The 9,793-nt window shown below is 50.3% G+C and overlaps 1 protein-coding gene across 2 annotated transcripts; it reads left to right on the top strand.

The window, feature by feature from the left end:
• The first annotated feature begins 248 nt into the window (after nucleotides 1–248).
• LOC125545679 (B3 domain-containing protein VP1-like) lies at nucleotides 249–4,531 on the top strand. 2 transcript variants are annotated; one of them, XM_048709703.1, is made up of 6 exons: nucleotides 249–1,871; nucleotides 2,086–2,202; nucleotides 2,530–2,627; nucleotides 3,173–3,219; nucleotides 3,321–3,397; nucleotides 4,058–4,531. In XM_048709703.1, the coding sequence occupies exons 1-6, from the start codon at nucleotides 351–353 to the stop codon at nucleotides 4,247–4,249; spliced, it is 2,052 nt and encodes a 683-aa protein (XP_048565660.1). In that variant the 5' UTR covers nucleotides 249–350; the 3' UTR covers nucleotides 4,250–4,531. The 2 variants fall into 2 exon arrangements, with proteins under 2 accessions (XP_048565660.1, XP_048565659.1); XM_048709702.1 differs by having other exon boundaries at nucleotides 2,527–2,627.
• Nucleotides 4,532–9,793: the final 5,262 nt, after the last annotated feature.

Here is a 9,793-nt window from a genome sequence, read left to right as displayed (position 1 = left end):
TGGTCGAAGCCCTCTCGCTGAAGCTGGGTCCCGGGGCCGTGGTGGGGCCCACGGGCAGGGGGAGGGGCCGGGAGCGAGCGGGGGATGGAAAGGGCAGATGCCGGGGAGAGGCTGGCGTGGGCGGTGGAGCGCTTCCCACAGCCCTCCGCGGGCGCCACGTGGGGCGCGGAGCCGCACTCTCTCCCTTCCACCTCCTGCTTGCCCTGTTCATCTTCAGAGAGTAACTGCACCCACCCCCTACCCCCACCCCCAACCCCCGGCCGCACCTACACACAGGGCGACAAACGCTTTGGCCGCACACACACATCACATCTCCCTCTCGCCCTCTCGCTCTCGCTGCCTCCCTTTGCATGGACGCCTCCGCCGGCTCGTCGCCGCCGCGGCACTCGCAGGGGGACGCGCCGAGGCGCGGCGGGCCCCACCGCGGGAAGGGCCCCGCGGTGGAGATCCGGCAGGGAGAGGACGACTTCATGTTCGCGCACGATACCTTCCCGGCCCTCCCGGACTTCCCTTGCCTCTCCTCGCCGTCGAGCTCCACCTTCTCCTCCTCGTCGTCTTCCAACTCCTCCAGCGCCTTCACCCGCGCCGTGGGGGCAGGCGGGCGCGGGGGCGAGAGTGCGCGCGGCGAGCCGTCCGAGCCTGCCGCGGCCGGGGACGGGATGGACGACCTCTCCGACATCGACCACCTGCTCGACTTCGCATCCATCAACGAGGACGTCCCTTGGGACGACGAGCCGCTCTTCCCCGACGTCGGGATGATGCTGGAGGACGTCATCTCCGAGCAGCAGCAGTTGCAACCTCCGGCGGGCCACGGCACGGCCGCTGGTGGAGGAGAGGATGCCTTCATGGGTGGCGGCGGCACGGGGAGCGCGGCGGACGACCTGCCGCGCTTCTTCATGGAGTGGCTCAAGAACAACCGCGACTGCATCTCGGCCGAGGACCTCCGCAGCATCCGCCTCCGTCGATCCACCATCGAGGCCGCGGCCGCGCGCCTCGGTGGGGGGCGTCAGGGCACCATGCAGCTGCTCAAGCTCATCCTCACCTGGGTGCAGAACCACCACCTGCAGAAGAAGCGCCCCCGCGTCGGCGCCATGGATCAGGAGGCGCTGCCGGCAGGAGGCCAGCTCCCTAGCCCCGGCGCAAACCCCGGCTACGAATTCCCCGCGGAGACGGGTGCCGCCGCTGCCACATCTTGGATGCCCTACCAGGCCTTCTCGCCAACTGGATCCTACGGCGGCGAGGCGATCTACCCGTTCCAGCAGGGCTGCAGCACGAGCAGCGTGGGCGTGAGCAGCCAGCCGTTCTCCCCGCCGGCGGCGCCCGACATGCACGCCGGGGCCTGGCCGCTGCAGTACGCGGCGTTCGTCCCAGCTGGGGCCACATCCGCAGGCACTCAAACATACCCGATGCCGCCGCCGGGGGCCGTGCCGCAGCCGTTCGCGGCCCCCGGATTCGCCGGGCAGTTCCCGCAGCGGATGGAGCCGGCGGCGACCAGGGAGGCCCGGAAGAAGAGGATGGCGAGGCAGCGGCGCCTGTCGTGCCTGCAGCAGCAGCGGAGCCAGCAGCTGAATCTGAGCCAGATCCAAACCGGCGGCTTCCCTCAAGAGCCATCCCCCCGCGCGGCGCACTCGGCGCCGGTCACGCCGCCGTCGTCTGGCTGGGGAGGCCTCTGGACGCAACAGGCCGTCCAGAGCCAGCCCCATGGCCAGCTCATGGTCCAGGTCCCGAATCCGCTGTCGACGAAGTCCAATTCCTCAAGGCAGAAGCAGCAAAAACCCTCGCCGGACGCAGCAGCGAGGCCGCCCTCCGGCGGCGCCGCCACGCCGCAGCGCCCGGGGCAGGCGGCGGCTTCCGACAAGCAGCGGCAGCAGGTGCATGCATGCACGAACACCTCTTGCCATCCATCCATCGATCGCCATCCCGCATAGAATCACAAGCCATTGCTCCCCAAATAAGTGTGCGTACTTCGTAAGAGACGCACATCGCTGTCCAGCGATAGGATACCCTCCCCGCATGCGTGCGTGTGTTTACCTGCACGGTGAAATGCATCTCAAGTTCTCAACGAGGTTCTGTGCATGCGCGCAGGGTGCGAGGACGCCGGCGGCGGCGCCGGCGGCAGGAGACAAGAACCTGCGGTTCCTGCTGCAGAAGGTGCTCAAGCAGAGCGACGTCGGAACCCTCGGCCGCATCGTGCTCCCCAAAGTGAGGCAGTCACCTCCCTATCGCGGTCTTCTTCCTCCATCCACCCATGCACCACTTGCAATTTTCAGCTATATATATGCATGCATCCACTTGCAAATTTTAATTTCTCCTTGATTCCTCTTTGATTAGACAAGATCCATCTTTGGATTGCACCTGTATGACCTAGCTATGAATGGATCTTCCTTTCTTTCTGCAATCTTTGTGTTGATTTCTTCTTGATTTCTCGGATTGCAAGTGTATCTATCCATGGATGTTCCTGTCTTTCTGCTAGCTGATCGATCGGTTGCGACTAAAACGCGTCTCTTCTTCCATGGATGGTTTCAGAAGGAAGCGGAGACTCACCTGCCGGAGCTCAAGACGGGGGACGGCATCTCGATCCCCATTGAGGACATCGGCACATCTCAGGTGTGGAGCATGCGGTACCGGTAAGTAGTACTCCCATCGATCGATTTTGGGATAAAATTTAATAATAATATTAAACATGCATGCTTTCATTAGTTCACTTTTATCTTTTTTTAATTATCTGTAGGCCACATCTAGTAAATGACATGATCACTGCATCACTGTGTGGGACACGCACGTTCCTTTCCCAATTGGGCAAGTGGGTCATATGAATACATATGATGGGAATCCGGGAGCCAAATAGTAGCATGCATTCGTAGTGCGCCGGTCTCTCTATATATATACGTGAACGGGCATGCAGAAATTTTGTTTTCGCATCGTCTCTTGGTTCACTCCTTGTTAGCATCACTCTACACAGTAGATTATTCTGATACCATACTTCCTATTTTTCCATCTTCTTCTTCCTTCTTCTTCTTCTTCTTCTTCTTCTTCTTCTTCTTCCAAAGTGTATCATATGTTGCTAGTTAGCTAGAGCTGTCAAAGTAAGGAGAAAAAAACTAGCTAGTTTGTATTCTGTATGATAACAAATTGCTGGTACAATGATCGATCTTGATTTTCATGCATGCAGATTTTGGCCCAACAACAAGAGCAGAATGTATCTTCTGGAGAACACTGGTGAGAGAAGAGAACCAAACCTGCCTGATACAATTTTGAAACCAAATATATAGCTAGCTTCCCTTGTGTTCACAAAACGTTTCTTGTGCTTGAACTTGTAGGTGACTTTGTTCGGTCGAATGAGCTGCAGGAGGGTGATTTCATCGTGCTTTACTCTGATGTCAAGTCGGGCAAATATGTAATGTTCATACCCTTCCCGTCAATTCATTTCCATGAAATGATCTGTTTACATCCATAGTATGCATGTTGCAAACTGACCAGTTGATCAGTAGCTGTCATTTTGATAGCGTTGGTATATGATTATCACAATATATACTCTTCCATCCCAAAATATAAGGCGGATTATTATGTACTATGAGGTCAACATTTTAAAATTTGATCTCTTGTATATATGTGCGTAAGTATATGGATATTGTGCATATATTAATAGTAATAACATCGCATTCATCTTGCAAAATATTACTCCCTCCGTCCCAAATTAAGTGACTCAACTTTGTAGAAGTTGAGTTACGAAGTTGTGTCACTTAACTCAACTTTGTTGAGTCACTTAATTTGGGACGGAGGGAGTACTAGTTTTATGTCATGCATTTTTTTAGAAAAGGAGTTTTATGTCATGCATATCTCAATATATATTCTTTATGCATGTTATGAGGTCAAAATCAAGCGTTGGAGACTGAAAAGTCAGATGTCTATGTCTTGTATTCTGTGAGGGATGGAGTATATATGACTGTTTGTCTTTGGATATCTAATTAAGTATAGCAGAACTATCTTTGTACTCGTGCGTTTGAATTAATTGTGTATACATCAGCTAATCTCAGCCTTTCTGTGTAAACACCAGCTGATACGCGGCGTGAAGGTGAGAGCGCAACAGGATCTAGCCAAGCACAAGAATGCCAGTCCAGAGAAAGGCGGGGCGTCCGACGTGAAGGCGGGCGGAGAAGACGGCGGCTGCAAGGAGAAGCCCCCCCACGGCGTCCGGCGATCTCGCCAGGAGGCCGCCTCCATGAACCAGATGGCGGTGAGCATCTGAAATGAGCAGGCTCGCCGTCCGATCCACCATTGAAGACTCAGTTAGCTAGCTCAAGTATACCCGTTGATGATGATCAAATCGATCTCTCGTTCTATGATCCGTGCTTCCGTGTACTGCTGTAGCCCTAGTTAGGGATGATGATACTAAAGTAGCTATCGGTCAGATGTGACGCTGAAGAATGCATGGTCCGTGCTGTTAAACCTGTATAAAGGCTGTAACCCTTCTGTACATGCATGAACATACCCTTATTCGTTGTGTGTTGTCCTCCTAACAAGCAAACTTTCCTAGTTAGTCATGCATTGCATAGTTTTTGAATGACACTGACTAGACCTAGAAATTAGGAGAGAAACAAGGAGTGTTATAGAGCAATTCTAGCAGAGCCGCCTTATTGGCCTCATAGCAATAATGAGCGGCATATGGACTATTTTGGCCTAAAAAGGGTAAGTACTTACTCTAGTCATATGGCCTCGAGAGTTGCCATTTTTGGAGGAAGCTCCATATATACCCACCAGACGCTCACTTGGAAGGAAAGTCTACCTTCCTTCCAGCCTTTCGAGCGGCCATCTACTTCGTGTGCCAATGGCGAACACGGCCAGACATGCATATCAGGAAGCATGCCAATTAATGGCAGCTATCATGTGCCTACTCCCCGCAATCTGCTATAATTTTTCGGCGTTCGCCGTATGCGGCTATAAAAAGACCGTCGCCATGGTTGAAAAGCTTACAACCTTCACTTCCTTCCAACACAGCTGCCCGTAGCGACTTTCTCCCTTTCTGTCGCCATGCGCTTCCCCTAAAGTCGGAATGGGTGCCCCTTCTTGAAGGACAGGGAGAAGTGGAGCAGGAGGCCGCACACATCGCTGAGGAGGAGGATCACATAGCTAGACGTGCGCAGGAGGATCCTGCCCTCGATGAGTGCCTAGATTGGAATATCACAAGACATTCCATTATTTGGGGTATGATCCCGTATGAGCAGGCGAGGTCTCGTCTACGCAGCTCATATATGGCCTCATGTACTCCGTGTTGCCTCCCTGCTAAGGAGGCATGGGATGCGTGCTATGCCGCCCACGCCTCGGTTGTCCGTCTCGGTCAAATCTTCAAGCATATCGACGTCGGGAAGGCATTGCGGCGGAGAGCGACTACATCATGTGGCTCAATTACAAGGAGAAATATGCGGACTTGGGGGTGAAGGAGTGCATCAGATGGCGCGTATTCGACAAGGACATGGTGACATTCACCTACTCGAATCACGCCATACTGGATCTTCCCTTGTTAAAAAAGCCATCTTGGATCTCGATGACGATGAACGGGGACGGAATTAAGGATGGCAATGGGTAGGGGTATGCGACGAGTAGAGTAATACCATACCCATACCCGTGTAGTCAATGGGTAAAAAATTCTACCCATACGCATTCCCATGGGTATGAAACTTTACCCGTACCCATAACAAATGGGTACTCATACTCATTGGATACCCAACGGGTAGATCAAATAGTACAGAAGTTATTCACAGTCTTACATTCATCTGTAATAGCACATTTGACAAAAGTACAATGACCTCAACTCAATAACAGATAGGTGAGTACATGACAATTATCTCAATTCAAAATGACAATTGATGACAACTTTAACATAGGTTCACAAGCTCACGATACAACTTTAATGTTGGTACACGTGTGAAGCATGGGTAAGGTTCATATGTAAGTATAAATTGGAAGGGTATGGGTATCTCTATGGGTAAGAGGCTATACCCGTGCCCTATCCATGACTTGACGGGTAGGGTATGGATACTACTCGTGGGTATAAAATTGCGCCTAGACCCACGTGTAAAATTGCCATCCTTCACGCGATAATGACGAGGTCGCCATACTATCCCACCGTTGTGCATGGAGAACGACTCGTCTCATTACATATGCATGTGTCCTGTGCACTGCATTCACCGTCATTGTGGTGAGGAGCAACTAGTGTTTCCCAAGGCGTATAGTCACCAGTTTAGTGATAATTTTGTTGCCAATCGACTTTTCTACCCCATTGTAATCACTTGTGATGTGATGTTATCTCAAAAATTAGTGTTTTAATCCCTGAAAGTGTGTACGTGGATTTTTTAGTTGATGTAACAAAAAAACAGAAGAAAATAAAAAGGAAAACATATATGGATGTTGTAGCGGCTCTGTGTTTGTGCACAATGACCACATCCCATATTCGAATGAAGCTCGCTTCATATCCCATATGGTGACTGACGATACATATGGCGACTTTGCTAGAGTTGCTCTTATGGTTGGATTTTTTTACTCCAACGCAAACTGAGGTTGTGTGCATGCAATTAGTAGTTGGTACCCTGTTTGGAGAAATATGAAATCCTTATTTATAAAGGATGGATTTTACTAACTCAAAATGAAGTTGATGCCCTATTTGGAGAAATATGAAATCCTTTTTTATGAGGGGTGGATTTCATCGACTCAAAATGGAGCATCAAACAATACAAACACAATGACCACACATTCTTCTTTTTACAACATCAGTCTTGGAAAAAAAATAGAACACAATCAATATCAACGCTAACACATGCAAAGAATCAAATAGCAAAATCATACAAGACCAAACCAATTGCCTAGGCAAACGAAAAATAAAATAAAGAAGTTATTTGATGCCACAAGAAAAAACAAAAAGAGTAAGATTTTCTATGAAATTTAGTACATATGATTCTTTAGAAAAAATTCTAAACGATTCAAACCCTCCAAAAATCCTATGGAGTTCCTTTGAATCAAAGGAGCCCTAAATTCCACTTTTCGGGGAATACCCATCTCCTAACCTTTGTGGTTGGATCTAGCGATGATAAATTTCACATGTCGTTTTGTTTTCTTCCCTTGGGCATCACTGTTGGAGAGATTTCTCATAGTACAGTGTTACCAACAATAGTGGTTGAAATTGATGGTCATGTGTGTGTTATTCAATGTTGGCTATGTGTATGTCTCGACTAATTTTTGACATTACGTTGATTGATATGCTAAGTGTACTTAGTATCATTTCGATGTGAATATATTTTCTTTATAATTCCTCATAAATACATCTTTTTTTGGCATTTTTAACCACCTGCACAAGTGTAATTATAGAAGGGCCACCTGCGTGAAATTGGCAAAAACAACCTGCCCCGCGATGGCAAGTGTGGCATGACACTTGCCGCAACAGCCTGTGCTGTCAACATCGCCATTCCACGGGGACGGTGCACAATACGCGCGGGGAGACGATGAACAGTGTTGCTGCCATAGCCTGTGGCAGGAAGCGCCACGTGTCGCTTGCCGCACTTGCCGCCACAGGGCGGGGTCTTTTTTGACAGTTCCACTCCGAGATGGTCCTTATTGTGATTACACTCGCACACAGTGGCCTATATAATATCAAAAATTCGAATACTCCAGTGTCGAAAGAAATTTCCACGGACGGAACTGGCCCAAATGAGTGCACTTTGAAAAACGTTGACCTAGTAGATGGGTGTGGCCAGCGAGAATAGTTTAAACCCCGCCTATACCCCCTCAAAAAAAAACCCCCGCCTATACTCGGCGACGGTGGCGGTGTTTGACCAGTATATCGTCGCACGCCGGCTGATTCCCGATGAATCCCGGCGGATTCCTCAGCCTGGGCTCAAACGGAACTCGCCAGTCTGTGCGTACGTACGCCTCCTGTCCCGGCCCCGGGGAGGGGGTCAGGCTGGCGGCGCCGAGGCGTCGCCATGTGCGGCGTCGCCGTGGAGGTGGAGGGACATGACGTTATGGTGCGCTCGGTTCCGACGGGTGGATATCATAAACTAGGCCACCCAGAGGGAATTTCATCATAAACAACGCTGGTTTATCGAGCCTACGTGCCCTGCTGGCCGCGGTGGGGATTTGCGGTTGCGGCGTCTCTGGGCTCTCTGATGCGCCCCGGCGACCGGATGTGGGCCGGGATGCGCTTGTTTTCTTCTTCCCTTTCTTCTTTTTGTGTTGGGTGTCTTTAAATTTCTGAATAAAGAGGTCCTGATGAGGTGCGTCCGTGGAGGATAAGGCAATCATGAGCGGCGCGTTTCTGTGTGCGCGCGTACGTGGTTTTGTCCGGTATTGATGCATGGATGGAGGGGTGTTTCTGTGTTTGGTGGCGCTCGTCTGCGCCAAACAGATCGGATGCGGCGAAATGCGTATGTATGTGTGTGTATATATTAAACCACTTCAGGATCTATTGGTGGTATTATTTCTATGTGCATTCGTTATCTTGGGAAATGGAGATTCGTGTTTCCATCAACGGGGATAATGTATGTGCACGTATGTACATACACATCGGACTCACGATGCTAGCCAGGGCGTGAAAAACAATCCAAGGAAGAAGAGAAGCCACCCTCTGAAAATGGAGAGGAAGTTGCAAGCGAAGACAGTTAACGTGCCTTTTTGTTTTCGCGAGGGATGACGTATTTTTTATGCCCATTCGTCTGGTATCTTGGGAGATGGAGATTTATCCGTAGGTATCATATTCAAATACATGCATATAATGGACTCGCGGAGGTAGAGAGGAGATGAAACAAAATAACATGTCGAAGAAGAAGATAATGATGATGACGATGAGTAAACTATGAGTGGTGCAATTTTAGGCAAGGTCGCACTGATCGTTGAAGGTTAGCATGGTGTAAAAATGATTACATCGTACATTTAAAGAAAATTACAGTAAACCATTGCAACAACACATAAGACTTTAAATTATGACTAGAGCTCACATTCGAGCGACATTTTTCAAAGACAACTCATGTCCTCGAAACCTCCTGAGGCCCCCGCCTCGCCTTCGTTGGAGACATGGGCGTTGACCATCGATCATGTCTCCTCCTCCTCTCTTCCCCCTCCCGGCCGCCGCCGAAGGACGCCGGAGGCAAAGCGTGCACGACTGATGGTTGTCGGTGTTAAAACCGGCGGATCTCGGGTAGGGGGTCCGAAACTGTGCGTCTAAGGCGGATGGTGACAGGAGGCGTTTACCCAGGTTCAGGCCCTCTCGATGGAGGTAATATCCTACTTCCTACTTGATTGATCTTCATGATATGAGTATTACAAGAGTTGATCTACCACGAGATCGGAGAGGCTAAACCCTAGAAGCTAGCCTACGGTATGATTGTTGTTGTCCTACGGACCAAACCCTCCGGTTTATATAGACACCGGAGGGGGTTAGGGTTACACAGAGTCGGTTACAAGGGAGGAGATCTATATATCCGAATTGCCAAGCTTGCCTTCCACGCAAAGGAGAGTCCCATCCGGACACGGGACGAAGTCTTCAATCTTGTATCTTCATAGTCCAACAGTCCGACCAAGGGATATAGTCCGGCTGTCCGAGGACCCCCTAATCCAGGACTCCCTCAGTAGCCCCTGAACCAGGCTTCAATGACGATGAGTCCGGCGCGCAGATTGTCTTCGGCATTGCAAGGCGGGTTCCTCCTTCGAATACTCCATAGAAGATTTTGAACACAAGGATAGTGTACGGTTTTGCAAAACAAATTTCACATACCACCGTAGAGAGTATAATATTTTCAAAAAT

The sequence above is a fragment of the Triticum urartu genome, chromosome 3 (genome assembly GCF_003073215.2).
Source record: "Triticum urartu cultivar G1812 chromosome 3, Tu2.1, whole genome shotgun sequence".
In the NCBI taxonomy this organism is placed as follows: Eukaryota; Viridiplantae; Streptophyta; class Magnoliopsida; order Poales; family Poaceae; genus Triticum; species Triticum urartu.
The sequence above is the reverse complement of the archived record's forward strand: the minus strand, read 5'-3'. Positions and strand labels throughout refer to the sequence as shown.

What these genes read in the sequence shown, in the direction of transcription:
- LOC125545679 (XM_048709702.1), top strand. Translation starts at nt 351, where the DNA reads ATGGACGCCTCCGCCGGCTCGTCGCCGCCGCGGCACTCGCAGGGGGAC. An exon ending in GTGTGGAGCATGCGGTACCG is followed by an intron (nt 2,628 to 3,172) that starts GTAAGTAGTACT and finishes TCATGCATGCAG; the next exon opens with ATTTTGGCCCAACAACAAGA. An exon ending in GTATCTTCTGGAGAACACTG is followed by an intron (nt 3,220 to 3,320) that starts GTGAGAGAAGAG and finishes TTGAACTTGTAG; the next exon opens with GTGACTTTGTTCGGTCGAAT.